This window comes from Colius striatus, chromosome 10 (genome assembly GCF_028858725.1).
Source record: "Colius striatus isolate bColStr4 chromosome 10, bColStr4.1.hap1, whole genome shotgun sequence".
Lineage (NCBI taxonomy): Eukaryota > Metazoa > Chordata > Aves > Coliiformes > Coliidae > Colius > Colius striatus.
Genome location: NC_084768.1, coordinates 29,943,261 through 29,968,035, shown reverse-complemented (window position 1 = coordinate 29,968,035; position 24,775 = coordinate 29,943,261). Strand labels below are relative to the sequence as shown.

At 38.8% G+C, this 24,775-nt stretch overlaps 1 protein-coding gene across 2 annotated transcripts in view; it reads right to left on the bottom strand.

The window, feature by feature from the left end:
* The window catches only part of TESK2 (testis associated actin remodelling kinase 2), an 80,566-nt gene that overhangs the window by 29,136 nt on the left and 26,655 nt on the right, over nt 1-24,775 (bottom strand). Inside the window, exons 3-4 of one of the 2 annotated variants that reach the window (XM_062004012.1) lie at nt 22,770-22,891; nt 15,436-15,484 (exon numbers count right to left, since the gene is read on the bottom strand). In XM_062004012.1, the coding sequence (XP_061859996.1) occupies nt 15,436-15,484; nt 22,770-22,891 (171 nt within the window). Of the gene's footprint in view, nt 1-15,435; nt 15,485-22,609; nt 22,653-22,769; nt 22,892-24,775 lie in introns of those variants that run through there. The other variant, XM_062004013.1, reaches the window with a different exon arrangement.

Below are 24,775 nucleotides of genomic sequence, written 5' to 3'. Positions count from 1 at the left end.
ATCTCTTCCTAGCACAAACCAGCTCTGCATGGTAAGAATATCCCCAAGGATTTTAAGTGTCCTTCTCCCAAAGAGAATACTAGATGTTACTCTCTCCCTGAAGAATTTCATTGCTGGTACAGTAAGGCTACAGCATACACATAATCTCAAAGCATTATTCTACTACAACAACAACAACAGCCATTGCGTAAGTGTACAAGCAACTGGAGCAGAGATCTGATTGGGCTATGACAATGAAAGCAAAGGACACTACATTTCATAGAGACCTCACTGCTAAATGGAGCAGTGTTCAGACCTTTTCAAACTCTGTATCATCAGGTTGCAGTGAAACAGCCACCCATTATTCCTACTGCTAGCCTTTTGTCATGTAACAGGACACCAACAGTCAGTGTATCTGGTTGCCAGAGTCTAAAAGTAACTGCTTTAGGTTGTTAATTTTTGCATTTATCACAACACAGCAAATTGAACATTGGTTTAAAAAGACCATTTTAGCTCACAAAAATATACTTTTCCTACAAAATTATCCTCAGTAAGAGTTCATGCTTTTTTTGCTAGAACTTCAGCAAAATTGTATTTGTTACAACTCTCCCAAACCTTATGAGGAAAGAGGACAGTAGCTTCTATTAAGGACAAATTACCTAGAAGCTCAGGCAAACATAGGTGCTTTCCAGATTAAAGAGTGTTGAGGAGTCTTCTGATGTTATTGCTTAATGCTATGAAACATAAAAGTGTCTTAGCCTTCTCCACACAACAGTCATGAGGAGACATGGAATTTCACCTTAATAATAGAATAATAGGACTGCTTCCTTTCAAGACATTTGCAGTCACATTATCAGACTCATGTATGAAATGAAGAACAGAATGAAATTCAGCATATAATGATACTTACACATAACATTACATGCTTTATTTCAAAAGATCAATACTGAAATTCAGCTGTCAGATTTTAGCCTTTAACATTCAAAATAAAGGTTTGGACACACTAATATGACAATCAGAAGCTTTTCAAGAAAAGGCACATCAGATTCACACGATTCCTGCAATTACTGCTCAAAACCAGACTCCAACTATTGCCAGGTCTGAGGGGGAAGGCTGAAGGGAATTGCAAGGAGTTTTTAGTGCTACTTTGGAATGCAATGCTCCTTCAGTTATGCATGTCTAATAAACAAGCCACCAGGTACTGCACAGGAAAGAGAAAAAATTGGTCTGCTTTAAATGTCACTGCTTGCCATTTAAAAACCAACAAATAACCACAAGACTCCCCCATACAGTAGTCTGAATGTCGTCAAAGGCAACACATCAAGTGGTTAAGAAAAGTAGGTGTGGAAAGTGTGTTTAGGATGACAGACCAAATGAAGTAAATGAAGATGAAGAGCTCCAGGGACGCAGAACACTACAAGACAAACACTGAGATAGCAACTATTTAATATACTGGAGATGCCCAATGAAGAAAACAGGCAGAGAAGTGGGAGGAAACAGAAACTAGAAGCACAGCTGTAGCACCTTCAGTGTGAAGTAAGAAACTTCAGTGCAAAAGCTAGACTATGTAGTTGGACCCTAAAGGGACACCTGGAAACAAAATAATGACACTGCAGACATCAGCAACAAGTGCCTTGAAACAGTGTCAAAAGAGACAGAGCTTGCATTGTTGTATCATTTCTAATCCTGGAATTAAGAAGGTAACTCTTGTACCTAATAAAATAAAGTTGAGATTTTTTAAACCCTCAGCTTTCTGCAAAAGTTAAAAAGTTTCAAATCAGCCTTTTCAAGGAGGTGACAACCCAATCTTCAGTTCTCATGTGCTTAACAGTCATATGTCACACTCGACACTAAGTGACTACTTTGAAGACCCCTGGCTGCAAAGCAAGCCAATATACCCTTCTGCTACAACAACTGGCATAATTAACTAAAGTGAGAGGATTGGAAATTCCCTGTTTTCCCCCAGCTGTTTTCATCAGCTTCGATTGTTTAAAACTAGAAAAGGTAGTATCAGAGTGTTCAAAACTACAATACGAGATACTTGAAGTTGATACACTGAGACTGACCACCAGATTAAATTGAATTGGTTTTGAAGCTAGTTCATAGACCTCCACTTGGTTTAAAAACCTATAAAACCACCTCATCTAAGTAGCTCTGAGTAGTAACCTTCCATTTCTATTAAATACCTAACAGCAGTTGCACCAAACACAGTAAATGAAACATTACAACAGAACAAGGCGAACATTTAATTTGGGCTGTATGAGTACATTTTTGGACCTAATGTTGCTAGAGAGAAAAATCACAAGTACTAAAGAGAGTCAGAACATGCAGGTGAATCAAGCACATTTCAGAACAAAACAACTTTTTCATGAAAGACCAGAAGGGCTCAAATGGCTAGGAAAAACAGCCTGATTGAAAGGACAGAAGAAAAGCCAAAAGTCTTCCTCAAAAAGCCACTTTTCTTTCAGACTCTTGGGGGTCAACCAAAGGAAAAAAAAGTCGGTAACCTAAACTCACTCAATGTCTCCTCTGCTTTCAATCAATACAAATGAGTTAATCCTTTAAAAGCAAATACATTATTTTTTTATTGATGTGTTAACCATTACAAGATTAAAATAATCTTGCTTTTATAAGTGTCAGCTGTTTATAAAGGAAAGGGCAAGCTTCCTCAGGCAATTGCCACAGCATGGTTACTGATCAGAACTCACGACCGAAAGCCAAGAAACGTCAAGAGATCACCTCTGTTTCTTCTTCCATATCAGTTGTGGCATTGATTGATCCACTGGCTCTTCCTCCTAAACAGGCATGTATAGGCATGGCTTATTTTGTAAGGGCAAACAAGCACTAACATGCACCAAGGAAGGAGCTGTAATGAAAATCATTTATTGCATTCCAAACATTTAAGTGCTGCCATGGAAAAGAATATGGCAAGATTTATCTTCCTTAATTCTCTATATCCAACAGCTCTTATGGTCAGCATGATGAATTTATCACTTTCCTATCATTCCATTCAATCCAAATTTGAAGTTCACTAGCTTGCCTGCTGCTAGGAACAGACTAGTGTAAGCAAGGTTTCATCTGCAGGAACTATTGCAACCTGCATGCATGAAGGGTTTGAAATACTTCAGGAATTTATTTTGTTAGCACCGGAAAACACTCCCAGTGTATCCATACAAATTGACCTTGATAACCATTCTTCCTGCAATTATATTAGTAGAAAAATACCACAAAGCAAAGAAAGCCTAACAAAACCCCTGCATTTTATAATGTGAAGTCACAACCATTTAGACTTTAAGCAGAGCCTAGTTTCAGTGCAGATAAGAATCTGGGATATGGCAAGCTAGCAATGGCATAAATTAGCACACTGGCACAGAAGTGAAAGTACCTTGTTGCTGACACTGGGAAGAGAAACAGCATCTCTACAATAATACTTCTGTTAAGAGCAGAAGGCTCTGTCCATAATGACAGCATTTTGAACACACTATACACTCCATTCTGCCTAGAACAAGCTGCAGCCCCTGACAAGGAGACTCTTTTTAAATAAAGTCTTTCTCACCTTCCCACAAAAATACCAGCAGCGGCAGCCCACAGACTACATGCCTGCAAGATTCCAGAGAAATACCCTGCTTACTTCATTTTTTCATGTTTGTGACAACTACAAGGATCTACTGAGCAAAAAAGTTACAGCACACAGACACCTCTCATAGCACAAACTTGGTTTAAATTCTGCACAAGGAATACTGGGTTTGAGCTGTTTCAGAGTGCTTTTCCAAACCTTAACACTCCAGCTGTGCCACAACATCCATCATTGGCAACTACAGAACGCATCAAGATCCCCCATTAACAGTGGTGTGCAAAAGCAAACACTAAGAGAATTTTCTTGTACACCTCAGATTCTGAATGGTTTGGATGGCTGATAAGTGAAATGAGGAACTAAAACTACAGAACACTCGTTAATTCAAGAGTATGTTTCCGGGGATCCAGAGTGAAGGGGATGAATGAATTTACTGGAAATGTATACAAAAAGTCCCAGACAAAAAAAAATTCAAGGGCAGCATCACAGTATCTATTTGGATTACATCTTTTCACTAACACAAGAAACAGGAAAATCAACTCCTCAAGACAGCATTCAGTTCTCCTCCCCTCTCTCCCTCTCATGCCTCATGTTCAGAAGTTTGCATCTTCTCACTATTATTAACCTAGACGTATTTCCAGGATATCAGAAAGCCACAATAAAATAATTGCAGGGATTGCAACTCAAGAATATTTTTCCTTTTTGCTTGAGACAATGGTAAATGGTTAAGTAGGCTTATGATGAGTGTCAAAACACTGCTGCTTCCCCAAAAACTGCCACACAACACACACCCCAACCAGCATGTGTGTGCCACATACACAAGGAAGGGAGAGAAGGAATGAGATAATGGAGCTTGCTGTTTGCAGTTCAACAATTATCTGCCCTTTATCTTACTTTCTTCTATCCTTGAGACCTTCTAAGAAGGAGGAAGAGGTTACCACCAGCAAGATGTTTAGCAAGCCTTCCTCAGAACACAACATACTTTGATTTATCTCAACTGAAATAATAAATAAAAAAGGTTCCTTGTGTGCTATTACAGGCTCTGAAGTGAGGAAACAACTCAATTACCCTCCTACAAGAGGGGGGAAAAAAAGAATTTGAAAGAGATTAAAAGAAGATAAAAAGAAATAAAAAAGAGGGAGGTTTGACCATGAGCTTTTAAGCTCACACACAGGCACTTAAGAAAAAGACCAGAATTCAAAAGCTTCCACATCCATAAGTTCTCACTGAAATAACTGGCTGCTCATCACTTCTGATCTAGCACCTGCATGCATAAATATAGATTGTGTGCTTGAAGTTAGACTCATTTTTCCAAAGTCTTGGAGTCTGCCTTTACATAAGGATTTCTTTAGTGTCTCTGAATATGGTACTTTTTACCTCTGAACCTCCTTCTTCTCTGTGAGAATCCACCTTTCTCTCCCTGCCTAACCACTTCTTGAGAATGCAGCTATCAGTTTCACTGTGCCTTCAGCACAATGCAGGGCTTACACGACTTTCAGTAACAGGAGAGACTTTCTCTGCAGAGTTGTGCCCAGTGTGTTTAATTTATCTCGTCACCACCAACCCACAATAGGATTTCCCTTTAACTGATCTGCCAGCACTTCTCTCATGAGAGAGCACCTGTAAGGCCAGCTTGCATCCTCCATTAGACAACATTTTTGCCAGATCTGTTTCCCACAAATGAGCTTTTTACTGCAGCTCTGCAAGATTCCATTTCCACCTTTCTGTAAAGCAAGAACTCAACTGAACATCTTTTACCTATTATTCTAATTCTACACATGTACATGACAGGAAATCACTCTCTTTAAAAAGTTGCATTTGGAGGGAATTAGTCAAATCCCATCAGGCATCCAGCCACAAGAAACACATCCAAATCCAGTAATTAAAGCTTCCTCTTCTCCTCAGAGAAGTGTTGTACCCAAGTACAGCGCTATTTAACTTCCCATCGAATGGGGCTATGCCACATTTAGTCCCCTGCATTCTGTGGGGTTTACTTGCTATAACCAACCCCAAAACTAAGTTTAAAAAAACCCAGAATCCTCTGCTGTTTAGTCTTCTGAAAACCCTGGGTCTTTGATCATTGCAATCAGACTTGATGGTTAGCTTTCATTTATGAAAAACTAAATAGCCATCAGATGTAAGAAAAAAATTGAAAGCTCACTTAAATTAAATAAGATCCTTTAGATGCTTTCCAAGAACCCCACTTTTGAAATTTAAGCACTCAGAATTGCAAAGCTACAAATCAGACAGACTTCGCTTAAACTCCTGTGGAGGCCTCTCATTTTTGCTGGAGAAAGAGCTAAAGGGTCAAGCATACCATGTATGCTACAACATCAGGCTGTAAGAGTATGAACTGGAGATGGAATTTCAGCCAGAACACTAAATTTCCTGCCTTCTGTCATTGAAAGCCAGGCCCCCTTGTGTGATTTTAAATGTACTTTTTTGGTATGTGCAGTACATCAAGCTGTGTTTGGGACTTTCTTCCCTTTATCTAATTCACAAAAATATTTGATTACCAAGGAAAAGAATATAAACAAAGTAAAGAATATGTACTTTGTCTTAAGTTCTATGAAATATCTTCACTTAGACATTGCTTTTTTGTGTTACGAAGTACTTCATGAAGCCCTAAAGTGGTAGCATAAGGTTTAAACAGCGATACACTTTCCAAATACCAATATTACTCTCCCTTTTCTAAGGCTTTTAAACTCCAGTTCCTTTGAACAGTCTAATTTACTTATTACTTATATAATATTTAGATGTAATTTTGCATGCACTGGTGCATACAGAAGAGTCAGGTTTACCTTTAATCAGCCCGACTCAAATCTCACATACAAGCTGCAGTGATGGGCACCAGAGTCTGCAACCCTCTAGCTGTTGCAAAAAACAATTGTCTAGGATCACTCTAAGTGCTGACAGTATTATTTCAACAAAAAGGAGATGTCTTTAGCTGACAAAACAGGACAATGGTGCTCTAACCCTTACTCAGACCTTCACAGAGTTGATAATCGAGATTGAATCATTACTGGAAATGGGATTTTTCCTTTTTGTTTTTCATGCACTCTTTCAAAAAATATAGTTAGGGCACACACTCTTCCCCCAAAAACAATACAGCTAGTTAGTCTATCACTCTCCAGTTAATATTGCATCAGTGTATGACTGCTTATAGAGCTGTCCATGCTTCTTGACAAGGATCAATGGCACAGGAATGAGCCTTTCCATTTCTGCAAGCTGGGAAGTATCGGATATATTAAGCCTTTCACATGTTTATCTCTCAAGTTGGAGAGACATGCTATAGCTCCCTACACAGAACTAATCCACAGGGGAAAAAAAAAAGGACACCACTTTGAAGATGAAACAATATGATTCCTTGTATAGCACAGAGAAAGGTGAGGCAGAGCTGGTCATGAAGCATCACTCTGCATTTGCTGAGAGCACACTCAGGGGCTTGGTATAAACTGAGAAGCTAAGTGAACTGTTACAGCAAAACTGAAGCTGACAGTCCATATGCTGTGATGAGGGCAAAACTGAGATCAAATATGGTTCAAGTGTTGACATGTATTTTCAAAATTCTATTATGAACAATCAAGACATGAAAGGGAAGTGTCTGCAGTGAATCAAGTTTATAAAAAACTCTAACTGTATTTCAAAATGATCAAAGATGTACTAGGAATAATTTTGCAAGCTACACGGGAACAAGAAAAAGCACAAGATCTACATGTGGTCCTGGATAAAGCTATTGAAATAGCTTATTTCAGATACAGACACACATACATGTACCCAGTATTCAAATTCATAGATATTTCTTTTTTTAATGACACAATAATTTAAGAAAAAGCTAATAAATATACTTTCATACAAGAAATCTGAAGCACATCCCAAGGTGTATCAGTTTCAAGATTCAAGATGTTTAAAATTACAGAGATACTGCTAGAGGCTTGGTTTGCCTTGTTATAAACACATTCATCTTGGAATATAAGCAGAAGCTTCTTAACACTTTGTCTCTATGTAAAGTCTGTTACCTACATCTGTCCCTTTTTTTAACTGCTGTATGTGACAAAGGTGATACTTTCAGTCCTTCCTTAGTCTCAGCACTCATGCCCCATGAATTAAAACTCGCAGATAATAGACTTGTCCTTCTGTACATATTCAGTTGGTTGCATTTAACTCAAAGATAGAGCTGATATTCACACATGCCAGTAAGCAAGCACACAGTTAAAGATTTTTGCATCTTGTAGGTTCACCTCAATTCTATTCCCCAAAGTAAAAAGATTCCACAGCTGTATGTGTTTTTAAAAAGGATGATAGAATTAACCAGATAGTTCAAAGCATCTATGAGCTTACAACAGTTTCTCTGTGGTGAGATAGTGTTTTGTGTTTCTGTTTTTAAGAAAATGTACTAAGCAGACAGTGAACAGACCTAACAGATGGGACACATTAATTTTATTTTAGTGCTGGAAAAACATTTGCAATGAAATAGAATACATTTCTCACCTTTTAACATTACAGACTAGTCTAGTCTTCCTAACACCTGAGTTACTGCCTTCTCTGTTTTAAACCTTACTTCTGCTGCCATGACCCTTACTCATCTCAGGTCCTACAGTGAACTTCTTACACAGTCTCCAGTTAAGGGGAGTGCCACTACTGCTGCCATCAGACCAGGTTACAATTACTCTTCTCTAGAGGTCAAGTCCTTGGGGTGCAGTTGGTTTTCTCTTGATGCTGAAGCAAGTGTATGCAAGGCCTGAGTCTTAATGATTCCTGTAAGGGAGAAGCTAACAAAGCCAAGCAACCAAATTAACAGAGGAAATAACACGGATGTGTTCTGGTTGGACATCCAATCCTACAACTGAAGTAGCACAAGGGGCAAGCAAATAATAGCAATAGGTACTCCAGTTTTATACCTCAACCATTCTTATCATCAAAACATTCCTTTCTGGAATTAAATATATTCAGTTCCAACAGCCAAGCCCACAATGGGAGAGATACAAAGTAACCCTAATTTGACAGAGGAGCCCACACCTCTAACACACTTTCGTTAAGGATAAACTGAGACGGGTACTTGGGGTTCATACCTGCAAAGGCCCAGATTGCCTCTACACATTACACTTCCCAGCACTGGAACCACTATAGCACCACTGAAAGAATTCCTCTTCTTATTATTCTCAGGGAAATACAGAAAATGAAGCTGTAGGGCTAATGAATGTTACCAAAAAAATCTGAACTAGGAACAAAGAGAATAAGGCATACAAGTACAGATGTATTACTGTATTAATCCACAGCACATGCTATTCATTGGCTGAGAGATCATATGGATCAGTTTAATCTGCAGAATTTTACACATACTTAGAGTTCTTACAAAGTTTAAACAGCCAGGCATCCTGTGGCATCTGTGGCATCCTACAGCCAGGAGGTATTCCAAAATGCCAGCTGTTGGCTGCTGAAAGTCATCTGAAAGATATCCTTTACCATCATACCATGCTACTTTGTATCAAGACTCATCCACCTAAAACCAAGACCCTTAGAAATAGCAGGTATCTTCTCAGAGCTGTCAACAGAAACATCCAAGAGAAAGCTTGCAGTTTTTCACTTCACTTCTTCAGAAAGTCACAGCAGCTGCCAGTTCCACAAGATCATAACATACTGCTTGAGACCTCTAACACACTCAAGCAAGATGCCCAAACGGGACTAGAATCATGCACACAAATTGGACCAGAATTAGGGACCAAATCTGAGGAGAGAAATAGGATCAAAACATCTCTAGCATTTCCCCACCTCTCTGCTTTTTTGCTTCTCCTCTGGAGTTTTCTTTTTCCAATGCCACAGTCAGAAAGACTATACAAAGTGTCTAAGCAAGGGTAGTTAATGAAAAAGACAAGAGGTTGAGGAATAGAAACTGATCTGGAAACCTCTAATCAGTGTGACTCAACTACACACATTAGGTAATATCTAAACCTTTAATCTTACATGCAGAATTCCCCTAATAATTCTCTAAATTGATTTCTTGCTAGAAATTGGAGAGCAGGATCCAGGAGATGAGTAACATTATCTAACAGGACTGAGAGTCCTTTAATTTCTTCTAATTTTCTACTTGGTGCCACCTTTAACAGTGCTTTAATCTTCTCTTCAGTTGTCTCCAAGCTCAAGCTAATCAATTTAGCACTGTAGCTATTCTCTTCAGAGACAGCCAGCAGAGCCATCTTATCCAGGAACTAAACTTGAGCTGGTAAACCGGTAACTACTTAAACTGGGAACAATTCCTTTGACATATGGAATATTTGCAGAATGACTGACAACAGGAACTACAGTTCTAAAGACACTAAGTTCCCTAGGGCTGGCAGGGTAGCCTACTGTTAAATATTTGCAGTGCTACATGAGTAAAATGAAAATTATTCAAACAACATGAATCACACTGATAGAATAACAGCAGGGATTAAGCAAGTGTTGCAGGAGATGGGGGAGGAGGGAGCAGGGAGGAACAATGTTTCCAAGCTTTTAAAAACACTCCAAAGTGTGCAATTGCCACCTGGAAGGCAAGGTATGCCTATAGTTTTTGCTGTAGCATAGAAGAGACCTAAGTGATGTCTGTCTGGTTTCCTCCATATCAGGGTCAGAAGCTGTCCACAGAAAGTTGCATGAGAACTGAGGATGTAAAGAGAAAGAAGGAAAATTACTTATTTTTAGTGATAGATTCTGCCTGTGGAAGTTGCACTTCAGAAGGATCTTCTCACTTGAAGAACTTGCTTTCCCTTTCTTGTAAAAGCATAATTTTAACAAATCTGAGAATGTTAAGCTTTTAATATTTTTTCTTTTCAATCAGTGCTGTCAGTGCTAAGGCTTAAAAACCAAAATACTACAAAAAGGAAGGTCTCCAAAGGCCTGAAACTCCACTAAATGCATTCATAGTCTATTTAGATTAGTGTTGTTGAGAAGAGAGAAGGAGAGTTTTTAGTTATCACAGAACTTATTGAAAAAAAAAATTCCTTCTTGAAAAGCCACAAGTTCTTTCATTGAGATGAACTTTGGAAGTACAAAAGGGATACATTGTGCAAGGAAGGGAAAAAAAGAAGTCTTCTCCAAACTGCTACATAACAGCATTCTTGTCTCAAAACAATGAATTGTGGCTGATGCAAAAACCAGCTGTGTTAAATTCAGTAAGCTATTACAGTACAACCTGTTGAAATTGTCCAATAGCAATTATCTTGCCCAAGATACAAACTTAATGTGTCTGGAAGGATTTCTGTGGTAATTCTTTTTTCCTGAGATTTATGACACAGCTATTAAAAAAAAAAAAATAATTGAAGTGAAAATGTGCACAAGTTACAAGAATTCTGTGGATTCTCTTTAAAAAGCCAAAGCAGAAGTCAAGACTTTTCTTACAGCACTTTTGGCACACACGTCTGCCTGAAACTCTGTTGTCCACACTATATATTGCCAGAGTGTATTATTACAGACACCACCACTCTGAGCATCCAGGAAACATTCTAGACTTCAGGGCACTTCCATGAACCCCCACACACAGCATCTATAAAGTGCAGTACGTAAGGAAAACTCACCAAATGGGATGCACTGGAGGAGTCAAGTGCCCAGGAAGGCTGGCTCACCTCTTACGCCCCTCACTGTTGCTCCCATGATGTTGGCACAGCACCTTAAAATCAAGGCTGCCTAAATAAGACCCACAAGACATCTAATACCACAACAGACACTCAGGATGGAATCAGGACTGACTAGGCAGTACATGTGCAAGAGGAAAGGCTGCAGCAGAGGCATGTCAGGCAGACAGCAGATCCAGTTGCTGGCTGAAACAGTATTGTCCATCCCTCCGTCACAGATTGTGTGTTCCTATCACACTGCCACAGCCCTGCTCCCTGGCTTAGAAAGCACCAATGCATGTCAGACCCTGCACTGAGCAAGTAAAGCTAAAGCTTCAGATTGTGGCAGCAGAGTACTTGTGCACTTTTTTACTAATAGCCATAATATCTCTGTTGTAACAATTAGCTATTGTTTGTGAAGCACTGCAGTTTCAAGATATCCTAATCAACACAGAACTCTCCCTTGCTCATCTTCTACACACACAGCTGTCAAGGTTTTCATTTCCTCCAAGAAGGAATTATCAGGCTGTATGACTCATTCTGTACATAACACATACACATCTAATTATAACAAGATTTGAGCCTGACCTCTCTCTTAGAAATTCAGATGACAAGAGTCCAACAAAAATTTCAAGATCTGCAGAAAGGTATTAGGTTTTTTACATGCTGGACTGTATGCTATGTTATCTGCTTCAGTGTAATAGCATAGGCCTATTGAACCTGCAACACACAAATTTGTTTGCCTCCCATCTAAAAGAGATGCCCACTTGTGCGCCCATTCCATGGTAAATGTACACAGGACAAGATGCTGTTGCTATTACACCATGGCTGCTCCACACTAACTGGCTCACAGCTCCATGTCCTCTGGAGGGTATGCTGTCTGCTAACCTCCTGGCAGTCCCTCAGCACTGGTCTCTAAATGCTCAGCAGTATCTCATGCTAACTGACACCAGAGCTCAAACTACTACACAAGTTTCTCCAAATCTGAGGATGCTGTATGCCAGGAAATTAAGAAATGGAAGAGAACAGACAGTTGTCAGGTTAGGAAGGTAGCCAGAAAACAGCAAGAAGCTTGAAGGAAAGGTTGAAATTAGGTTACAGGGGCATGTAAGTATGGCAGGAAGCCCTGCAGATTCTGTTAGCTACAGATTAAAGCTGAGTACTGAGAAAGAAATACCCAGCTCCTGGATTTCCAGAAAATGAGTACAACAAATCTGTGCCCACCAGCTCAAAGTCAATGAGCAGTCCAAAGCCTGATCTGAGTGGCACACTTCTTAAAGCATCAATTTCACTTTCCTTCAATGTTTTCTAACTATATGCCTGCAAGGAGAGAGGTTCCTGCCAGCCCAAACCATTCTATGACTCTAAGGATAGACACTGAACTACTTCAGAAGAGACATATGCCATATCTTCTGGCTTGATTAGAACTTCAAAAATAATATTGTATATTTAAAAACTGAAGTGAACCCACTGAACCCTGAATTTAGATCAAGGCCAAAGTCCTAGTGCAGTCTATAATTAAACAACCCCATTCTTATTTTGAAAAACTCAAACCAAAACAAAACAGAAACTGCTTCTTACCCAACAGTTTTAAAAACAAAAGCCACTTGAGAGAGGACAACTAAAAAAAGGTAAAAGGCTGCCAAAAGGGAAAAACCCAAGGCCTCCATACAATCAACACCCTCTGCAAGCAAAAAACCTGCTCTGCATGATCCACTGTTTAGTCTCCCATGTGACCAAACACGCAAGGAAAGAAATTTGTGACATGTCAGGCCCTGCCTTCCAATAGCAAAGTGCTGTTTATTACTAATGTAGCCCCTAATAAAGTAATAAAATCCTCAAGGCTCATCTAACACTATTTGTGGTTGTTGCCCTGCCTGTTAATAACACAGGCAGCTATTAAGTACAAGCTGGCTAAATCCATTCATCGAATATTTGCCACAAACTCTAAACTTCTGTCATGGAAACATATACATACAAATAAACATGATTTCCCATCATGTCCTCACATATAAGCTCTAAGGGATGCTATATCTCTTATTTAGGTTTATTCTTAACTGTTCTCAAAACACAAGTAGGGCTAATTAAGCTCCTTACAGAACAGGTCCAGCAAAAGCTAGTGCAAGAGAGAATTCTTGCAGTGACTCAGACACCTATAGAACAATGGGCCTTGAATTAACTGTTTCATCTCCAAAGAAGCGAAACCCTGACAGAAGCTCTCTGAGTGCTAGTAACATCAGGCTAATACCAATTACGTTGAGGACTGGAAGCTAGGAGACCACCTTTTTGGACCACAAGCTGAAAAAAGCCACAAGAGAGAGTCTGTTTATCCTCCTTGGCTATATTTGAACTGGTGATTCACCACGTCAGTCTTATTAACTTATTCCTTCAGTTAGCCATTTCAGCCCCCTCCTCTAACCTACAGAAGTCTTCAGAAGTCAGTTATTACTCTACACACACTTAGAGATGTAAAATGACACCACTGTTTCCAGAAAACACAAACAATTCCACCACTTGGAACGTACACAGCTCTTTACTTTTAAAAGCTCTGTAAAACCAAAGAACAACTACTGTATTGGACAAAATGGAACGTGGCTTCCCTACAACATCAACTTAAGATGGCCTTAGTTGTGTTTATTCCTGTTGAAGGTATTAAATGCCCATCTTGATCCACATAAGAAAAGCAGTGTTCCTACTTTTATACAACATCACTAAAGCTATTCTGTTCCTCGAAATTTTGCAGCAAACTTCTACATTCTAAAACTTTTCCTCTTTGGTCTCAAGATGCCTCAGGAATCTCATCTGTTATTCTGAATTACAACTATAAAAAGTTATTCTTTGAAGTCTTTCTTAGATTTATTTGCTTGCCAAGAACTCAAAAATAGCTGAACAAAGCAAGTAGCTACAGAGTTAGCTCTCCATGAGGAAGCATTTGTGCTGGTTTCATTTTCTTGGCTTTCTGGGTGGGGAGTAACATTTAAATAGCAAGCAACTGGGACCAAGAGGGGAACAAACAAACAAAACAATCCCAAAACCCAAAAAACCCACCACACGGAGGAAGATCTGCCAAGACTTAGTACAAAGCTCTGTCTCTTCTAGGTCATGTATAGTGAGTGGAAGGGCATGAAACCTCCCTGTTTTAACTGATCTAGAAGAAATTGGCAAAGCTTGCCTGAAGAACTGAATTAGTTATCTAATGCCAAGTCTTAGACATGTTCCCTACACTGAGCACAGGGGAAAACACTAGAAATACAGCATCTGTGAACTAGTGTGCATTACTTTAATAGTAGCTAGGATTAGAACTGCAGAATTGTCAGCTCATAAGGTGAAGAAATTCACTGCTCACATAACGTGCATCTTTGCCTCAGAGTTACATATTAAAGTTACAGAAAGCAGTGGCCACATATACCCTGATAATTGTCCTACAGCTATCCAGTCTCCTCATCTTACTGTAGTTCTTGCCAACCACACCAGGAACCTGCTTTAATAGCTAATTAACAACATACTTGTGGGAAAGGGTTAATCTTTTAATTGAGAAGTTCCTACAAAATCTAAGTAAATAAGAAATCTTAGCTTTACAAAACATGGTTTTCCCCTCCATCTGTACTCAGGCAGGAACACTATTTTATTGATTTTGACTCTGAACAGACAATGCTATTCCTAACATGACAATACCCTCTTCTTGTTTTTCCCCGAGCAGTTTACTGGGAGACCTAATATACAACCCAGTAAAACTTAGTGGTGAGACTCACATGAATGCAAACTTCAGTTTCTCATTTGATACTTCAATCTTGACAAGGGTAGATGGGCAGTGGAGTAATTCCTTTTCATGAGACCCAGATTAAGCTGTAATCTTGATGTTATTTCAAATAAGGAAATAGTAGGGACTGAATACACTAATATCACCCATTTGAAATGTGCCAGATTCACATGTGAAACACACACAACCAGAGTATAAATAAGACTTAAATACAATGTCACTGAAACAAATAACATTTAGGGGCAGCTCAACAGTAATACACATCTCATTATTTTATCAGTGACATTTTATGTTCCAACTGTGATTTTTTTCTTTCACTCTAGTAAGCACTTCTGATGAGAAGAGACATACGAGGGCTGAGGGAAGCACAGTTCAGAGGCCTGATTCTGCAATTTTTCCACCACATAGCAAGCAGCACGTGATTAACTCGCTAGTCACCAGAAAAGAAACTATCACTCAAAGTGAACAGTAGCTGCAGAATCTGGCCTGACAACTGTATCATCTTGAGTATGTATATCATGAAACAGTCTTACCTCAGTAAGTGCGTGCAGCTGTCCTTGATGCACACAGACACCCATAAACCTACAAGAAACAAGAAAAGAAAAGTGGTTTGGGCTTTTTTCCCCCCCTCTTTTATTTCTCTTTAAAGAAACTATGATAATAAGCAGCACTGGACATGCCAAGAGAAAAGGAAAACAAATAAATTTAGCCCCAAATACACTGCACACCTCAAGGCTGATTATTTAAACATCTCAGCACAAAATGAGATCATGTGTCTACGCTACAATACAACTTGAATTAGCAGTTCCAAGAGACAGCTCAACTTCAAGATGGAAAGTTACTGATTTGACTATAAGCAAAGGCCAGCATATAATGATTTATGCAGAAAGAAACTGTTTTAGAGTTCTGTTTTAAGGAAGTTTAAGCCAAGTAATCCATTGTTGGTCTGCATAAATAGAAAATTACTTCCCTTTTCATTTTGCTGCTTAAGCATAAAGATGTTCCTTCCTATCCCATTCCTAACCACTCAGGAATATGAGAGCACATACATGCAGTGCACTTCCCCTCCTCAACCCCTCATTTCCAACACTTAGATCAAAGCAAGTTTCAGTAGTATCCAGTACACATACATTTCCCAGAAGTTACCTATGCTGCACAAGGTCCAAACTCCTGCTCTTAACAGTCATGACTGTCACCCTTGATTTTTCTGGAAAGCGATAGAGAATATGCCACACATTTAACATAGAAAGAAAAACTGAAAGCTCACTTTTACCACCACACAAGCTGAAGTGAAAAGTGACAAAATGTGATTAATATTAATGGTAGACATCTCCCATGAGAAAGCTCGGTAAAACTTGAATTGCAGGCATTTAGAGCCCTCCCTGCACAGTTTAAGTATTGGTTATTTTTTAGATTAACTGATTTTCAGTATTAGCATTTAGCTCTTGGTCTCAACAAGCAAAAGCACATCATCTGTTATTTCCACAATGTTCAGAAACTTGTACTTTGCAGGCAAAGGGTAGAAATGCACAATTTCATTACATGTGACAGAGTAATCTTGCAGAGAGCAACTTGAAGAAACTTTTACATACTCAACTCTTTCAAAATTAAAACCAAAATGATGCAAGACAAATGTAATACTAGCTCAGCTAAGCTGCTTTTGAAGAAATGAATGATCCCCACTGTTCCCTTGTCTAACAGCTGACTAGCAAATTGCAAGCAGACAAAGAAAAATAATATAGGTAAGGACCTTTGCATAAGCTGAGCTGTGGAAATCTGGTTTTGTAACGAAAGAAGCAGCAGGACTTGCACTTGAACATCTATTGCCTGTTCTCATCTCAAATAGTAGGCCTCGAATTAAGTGTGTAAAGTGTGATTTGAGAAAGAATGAAAATGCAATTACTCTTGTTCGATGAAGAACAACAAGGCATGAGCAAGTATTCAGTGGAAAGGGAAGAAGGGTTCTTCTAGATCTACCATCTACACAGAACATGGCTGTTTCTGAATTTCACTTCATACAGCAAATGTGTATGAACAGTTTGGCAAACAAATTGACAAATTAAGCTCCCTGAAATTAAGAAATCCAGGCTCCTCCACAGTACAAATGTTTCCTCCTTAATGCATTCTGAAAGTCTTCAGAGCACGGTGTTAATGGCTTTGTTCACAAAGGAAAATGGAAAAATAAATCCAAGGTATGAATTGCACTATTAGACAACTTCTTAAAGTATTCTTTTTTTTCCTTTTATGAAACATGCTAATGACACAAGGTTAACCCAGTTATGCAGTATTTTCATTGAACAAAAAATGAGGCTAATTAAAAACAATTATGTTTTCATCTAGATATCAACTCTTCCTTGGTAGAGATGTAAAACAACTTTAAAATGAGAAACTCATTGTATTTGACTTCATTCTAAAATATGAATGCTATTAAAAATGTATCAACATTTTAGCAAAATTCTTCCTTATCATTGTCAAACAGGAAAAACATTGCTGTAACCCAAAGAAAGGTAGACCTCAACTGTTTCTGTCAACCTGTTTTGATCAAGGAAATCTCAATGGAAATATACTCATTACTTTTGGGACCCTGTCCTTAAGGGAGAAAAGACACAGGAGCTCAAGTTCCCCCAAGTAAGAGTTTAAAACTTCTTAAACTTTCAGGGTTTTTACTGGGAATCAGGTATACATTGCTAACTTTAAATCAGCTCCAATATCATGATCTCATGAAAATCTGGACATAAAGATACATTTCTAAACCCCACATCTTTAGAAGTTATTACCCAGGAAAAGAGAAACCAGATACATTGATAAAGACAGAATTAATGAGTTTACAAGCAATATATTGAAGTAATTTAAACTTTGTGTCAAGAATCTCAGTTTTCAGACTCTGGAAAATATATTTATGGTAGAGACCTCTAGTGATCCAAATTCCTGGAAAACTTCTTAGCTGCTGTATCAAGCCATAATAAGCCTCTTGGTTAAGCCAAGTACTGCTACAAAACACTGTTGGAAAGCATTTTCACTATAATACATGCAGTTGCTACCAGGAAATACAGTTACCAAGCAAGACTTAACATAAGACTCCCATTTCTGAGATAGCTCTAGATGAGTTTCCAAGTTCTGTGGACAGGAAGTTTACATGCTGGACCTGGACAGCTGAGATTATTCCTGTTGGCTAGACATACTGTCTCCAGAGCCAAAATGTGCCTGTAGGTAACTTCAGCAGAATGTCTTGTCAGCCAAAGGTTATACTTCCTATGAGCATTTCTAGTTGGAAGAAGCTTCAATGAGCCTGTCATCCACAGAACAGACCATTTGCAGATGTAAGGAAGTTTAACTTCAAGACAGTGTATCTGGCCTTATCAGGAAAGCTGAAGTGCTTCCAAAACCCTCACTAGCAGTTGGAAAAGTTTCTCCAGAAGCTGCAAATACAATGATGCTATTTGAGTCCACCCTACTAAGTACAGCACAGTGCACTTCCAACACAAAATACTTTCTAACAAATGTCAGCAATATTCAGTTGTCAGAAGTCTCTTTCCACAAACCAGGCTACTCCTCACAATCAATATGGAACACCTGCCCTTCTAGACAAGAGCAAGAGAAGGTACTTTCTTAGATGAAGGATATTTCTTAGTCTGTTACAGCAGATAACCAAAGGGTTTTTAGTTCAGTTTAACTGCAAGGGAGAAAGTTCTGGATTGGAAGGCAGAGGCTAAGAACTGTAGCCTCAGCCTGCAATTTTTGACTCCCTGATAAAAATCAAGCAAAACTAATATCCAGATTATACAGCCACTGTGGACATCTAGACATGGAACACATGCTTCCCATTACTTCAGTGAGACACGTCCCCATTCTGTGGATAAACCCAGGGCAGCTGCATTCCAACATAAACTGGTATCTTCTGAAATCTACTGCTTATATGAGAAAATTCAGTAGTCTGATGGTAACATTAAACATAAGAAACATGTCAAACACCCTAATGCAACAGTCGCACTCATATGAGCTCAGTTACACAGAGAGACATAAAGTTAAAGACACACGCTTATTTCATCACGCTGCCTGTGGGAGAAGAAAGAGGGCAAGTAAGAGTATTAAATCTGCATTAAAACACTCTTCAATGTTTTAGGTACCATGCTAGATTAAAAATATATTTTAAGTTTTCTACACTTGCATTTTGGTTCCAGACAAAGAAGGTATTTAATCTATCCTTTCTGTAACATACTATACAAGGCACACAGCCTCTCTTCTGCTGTATTGTACAGAGATTTCTAATACTCCTTTTTGATAACCACATCACACAGAGAGAAGAAGTATTTTTCTTTCCTGTTAAAGCACTGTTCAATACAGCACAAAGGACGCTAAAAGACAAAAGCCATCATTCTGCCTGTTGTAACAAAGTCCACGAGAAGTAATTTCACAGAAATGAAGGTCTGAAAGAAGAAAATTACAAACACAAACACCTGGTATTGTGCTCTCAGGGTGCTAGATTTATCTGAAAGGAGGTGAAACAAAATTCTCTCTTACAGAAGCTCATGTAATAGGCACAGTGGTTGCTTATTTGTGTGTGTGCATGTGCACACAAGAAGGTGGATTTAATCAATGAGTCAATCTGCCTGCACGCTCATTGCCAAACACGCAGCAATACCTCCAAGTGCTCCCGTGAGAGCACTTAAGACATGAGCTAAGGCTTTCTGTGCAAAGAATGTTTTAAATGAAGTCCCCAAGGTGCAGATCAAATAAAGAAACACTTTTTCATGCAAACAGTAGTGATATTAAGAACTGAAATTCAATCTGAAAATTGAAGAGGCACTAATTTAAGAGACAGCATAGGAGATGAAGAATCTGCGTTAGCACACCACTTCATTTGTGACAATGAGAAAAACACACCTGTTAGACATTACCAGCATGAAAAGATATCAGTGTCTCAGGCTGCAGCCCTAAGGCTCCCAAGCCCAGGACACAAGGATAGTGATTTCTTGAGTCTTTTCCAGACCTATTTGGGTAAAAACTCATGTCTATAGCAGCACATCAGCATTCAGAGAAGCAGCAGAGCAGTAAAATAGTTCTAGAAGCATACACTAGACCTTTCATAACCCTGGTAGATCTAATCCAAGCTTTGAACAGCACTGTGCTTTCAATGTGACAAACCAATAAGGAAATAAAGAAAGGCTCCAAAAGTTACAGCCTTGTCATGTATCAGCCAATCTGTATTAAAGAGGCTATGGTAAACGTTGCATGTGTAAAACAACTCCAGCTCACTTTTCCACTCCTGCTCTCACCATCTGTTTTGAGGGAAGATGTGATGAAACCAGCACATCTTATACCCAGGGCAGGGAGAAGTGTAAATCAGAGGCAGTTTTCCATGTTTAGCTTGCATGCAGGAGTGAGGTGGAGAGAGGAGATGAGGTTAATAGCAGAAACAGAGCAGAACATTCCATGAACACCACTAGCCTGCTTCTGCCTAAACTGATCATAGTTTCATGTGATTGCCAGACAATGACCAAACAAAAAGTTACTACATTACAGTTAACATCTACTCTGGAAACACATCTGCTGATTGAAATAGGAAGCAAGAGGAAGGGAGACAAGCACAAAACCTCTAAATCCCCTTATTTTTACCATCATGACAACATAGCCACAAGAGCTGAAGTCTTCTATTCCAAAATGTCCTTAACAGACTGACAAAGAAGCTCCATTTTGGCCCAAATAATCCCTCTAATAGAGAGCAGTTTCTCATTTTCCAGATGGAAAGCACATTAGAAAATTATTTTTAGATAAATGTATATATTTGACCACTGGAATCTTTATGATGCTACCATGGGGATGATATAATTACCAGGGACTTGGCAAGTGGAAATTAAGCTCTTCACTTACATCAGCCTTCTGATCAAGATGGATCTACATAGCTGGCCAAGAGCAGAATTTGAGCACAGAAACATTGAAATGAGCAGGGATATTTAAAGTTAGCTTTTCCCTTTAGGTCCAGAAATGAGAGTTATTTTTAACAAAATAACCAGACAGATACTTTGCCAAACATAAGAAGCAGACAAACTGAAACACCTCGACACAACTCCATTTCCTGAAGTAGTACAGAAGTGTCACTAAGATAAAAACACAGACCAGTCTCTAGCTAACCTCTACTGAGCTATGGAATGGAAGAAAGTCAGCAAGTATTGACAAGCTCACACTCCAGAATGGTGGGTGACTGTAAACTAGAAAAAAAACCTCAGAAGGCATCTGTAATTGAAAAATAGGTTGATAGGGCCAGCACAGAAGAAGAGGTTTCAAATAGTCAACAATATTTATTATTCAGATCAACACAATCAATGGCAAAAATACAAGAATCTTTGCCATAAGATCCTGAAGTTAACTGTGAGCACGCTGGAATTGCCAGCCAGTTGCTATATACTTTGGAGCACTGGCAAGGGGATGGGATTTTTAGTCATCCAAAGAATAACAATAATTTTTGGCTACCAAATACACTACTAGCAAGAGGAATCTCTTATCACTTCCACATCACCTAGTTCATGTGAACCAGGGGAAGAGTTCTAGAACATAAACACTGATTCAGTTAGACATGTTCAGCGCCAAAGCTTCAGGATGTTCAAAGATATAACCACACACTCAGATTAAGGAAGATTCTAGCATACTAAAATAAATGCATCTTTCCAAAATGTTAACTGAACAAATTGCACATGCTGAAATAGGTTGGGAGCAGATTTTGGATGCCATAAGGCCAGTATCTACCCAATTTAATAATTTTATGAGCCATTTGATACCAGAGCACCTCACAGCTCTCTACTTGCTACAATTAACTACTGCACAACATATACTGTCAACATTTCAGACTAAGAATCCACAAGTATTCTTAGTGTCAAACAACAGATCAGCACTCAGAAAGTAACTTCTTTACAGCTTAAGTTAACAGCAGGTAGTCCTAGAGCTTACAGAAGATAAAGAAGCTCAGATGTATACATGATATAAAATCAGAGTATACCTTTAAGGCATGTGGAGGAGATCCACTGACTAATCAATAAATAGTTAAATTATATTACTGACAAAACAGTTTATTCAGCAATATAGAGGAAGAATTCATAAGACAGAAATTAAGTGACAAAATTTAACATCAAACTAGGGTAGCTCATGGTCCCTGGAAACTGAAAGTTATACATTAGAACTTCTTCAACGAGTGTTAGTATTGAAAGGGAATGATCCAAGTTTAACATTTCCAAAGCTGATCCCAGAAAATGTTACAGTAAGAACATATTGCAGAACATTTCCTTAGTGATCTCTCAGCAATTCTACTCCATCTGCTCTTAACTGACAACACAATGTTTTCACCTCTCGCCACTTTACAACAAAAGTAAATCGTTATCAAATATTGTTAATGTGTTACTAAAGTGGGAAATAGGTCCTAAACTACTTTTTACAGCACTAGTAGAAACACAAATGATTTCTAGCTTTCTGAAGCATAGATACAGACACTTGCACACACACGTGTGTATATTTACAGGTGGATATAGACAGAGGCAGGTAACACATAAAAATGGCAAAATGTTCTCCCAGATAAAGGGACTGGAAACACTGAATGATTTTAAATCTAAAATCAAATGACACAACAAACACACAAAACTACCACTTTATCTCGTACAATGTGAAAACTTGTTTATCTATGAAATAAATAACTTATTACTGATAAATTCCAGATACCAAAATCATGCAGATTTTCAATTTGCTCAAGTCTTTTCTTCCTCTTCCCCTTCTTTCATTAAATTATAGGCTGAGAGTGAGATATCCACAACAGATACAACTATATTTTTTTTAAAAAGGAAATAGGAAAGCTCTCATTCAGAAAAGAGGGCTAGTATACCTTAAGATGTTTGGATGTGAGAGTCTATTCATAAGCTGAACCTCCTTCAGCATGTTTGCTCTGTTGCTGTTCAGTGTGTTCATCTTCAAAGCCATTACCTGGTCTGAAGTTCTGTGCCTTACCTATGGAATACAAGCAAAAAACGGTTAAGGATTTGAAATGCAAGTCTGAAAAAACAGAACTGTAGTAGCACAACTTTGAGATCCTTTATGACAAATGGCTTGATCTATACTCCATTTTCTGCAGTCTTTATCACACAGATGACTTTCTATAAGCACACTATCCAAATACAAAAAGGTATTTTGTTGTTCTCTTGCAACTGGTGACAACAGAAATCTTGACAAGTTGAAAAAAAAACCACCTATCAGCTTCTTAGTAAAAGTGAAGGAAGTCCAAAGAGAGAAAGTTTCCTACTCCAAGACCTATGAAATTCACCATCATTTCACCCATAACCCTCCTCTTCCCACCACAGTGGTTGGTGCCATTGTTCCACAGAATGGGCTATGAGAGGACCTGCTGGTTACAGCTACAGGGCAGATTTCAGAGGTATTCAATGTTTATTTGTGAATCAAGACTATGGACCAGATGATACATTCAGTGGACAGGAAGCATTCATACCAACTCCTGGCACAAAGCAGAGAGGTGACTGCACACAGTATCACCTGGTCTAGGATGTTAGTAGTGGCTGCAGAGTGTCAGCATGAGAAAAGATATTTCTCTAACAACTGAGCAGAACCAGCACATCATTCAGTTACCTTCCTGAGTCAGAAATGCATGCATAGAAATGCATGTGCATGCATTAGAAATGAGAGTATCATTTCTAATATGATACTCTCAAACTAGCCCATCCATCATCAGCAAACAGACCAATACTATGCAGATATGTGCTACGACTAGAAAAAATTGTCGCAGTAATATAAACCCTGCCAATCCTTCACATTTCCCTTCAGCTGGGCATTCCCACATACATACTGATAGTATTCATGGAAACTTTGTTCCCATTATTTTCTTCCTACATCAGTACCTGCAGCTCAAACAGAAAATATGTGCTTCTCAAACCACTGAACCACCACCGTGGCAAATTCATTCATGCTTACGGAGATTAGTGTTTAAAAAGTCTATGATGCAACAATTTCAGACTCTCATCAGCTTTCTAATTTAAAACAGAAATCTACATAATGATGTAGGTCCACAGGAACTACCTACATTCTAAACAGGGTCAGCCTGCCTCCTTTCATTCTGGGAAACTGCTCATCTTTTCTAGTAAAAGGCTTCTTCGGCTGTGATATGGGAGTTCAGAAAGAACAGCTGATCTCATGATAAATAGATGCAAGAAGACAGCAGGGTCTGGTTTTTGGAGGTGAGGCTCATCGGTAGGCCTCAGGCAGCAAGTGATAGTCATTTTCAACTTTTACTTGCACACCATATCTGCAAGAATAAGGAGCATTTGGCAACTAAACATTCTCAGCTAGCCACAAAGCACCAGGGATTCAGCACAGTAATGTACTGGGAGAAAAGGGTGTCATATTTCAGATGGGTGTCTGACTTAATGCTTCCAAGTTGCTTATTGTGTCCTACTTTGAAGTATAGGGTAGCACTCAAAACACCAGTTAAGCATGGTAAACAATATTGATGGACCAAGCCAGCAGAAAAATAGCCCACACATGCTTTTTCTCCTGCTTCTCCCCCAGCCAATACACATAAGCTCCTCAGACACCTCACCCACAGTCACCCAGTAATCCCGGTACAAGAAGGATCAGAGAAAGGAGGTGGAGAAGGATATAGAAACCAACACTTGAGAGCACAAGCCAACAGCATATATATATATGGGACTCCTCCTTTCAATAGCAACACTGGCTTTAAAATAAAACTGGTCCAACTACAGCCTTAGAACATTATAACAAGATAACCTAGTATCCCTCTGCACACAACCCGCCTTGCCTGTTTGGCCTGCTTATTGGTTTTAAGCAGGATGATTGCATGTTAAGTTGATGAGGTTTATTGTT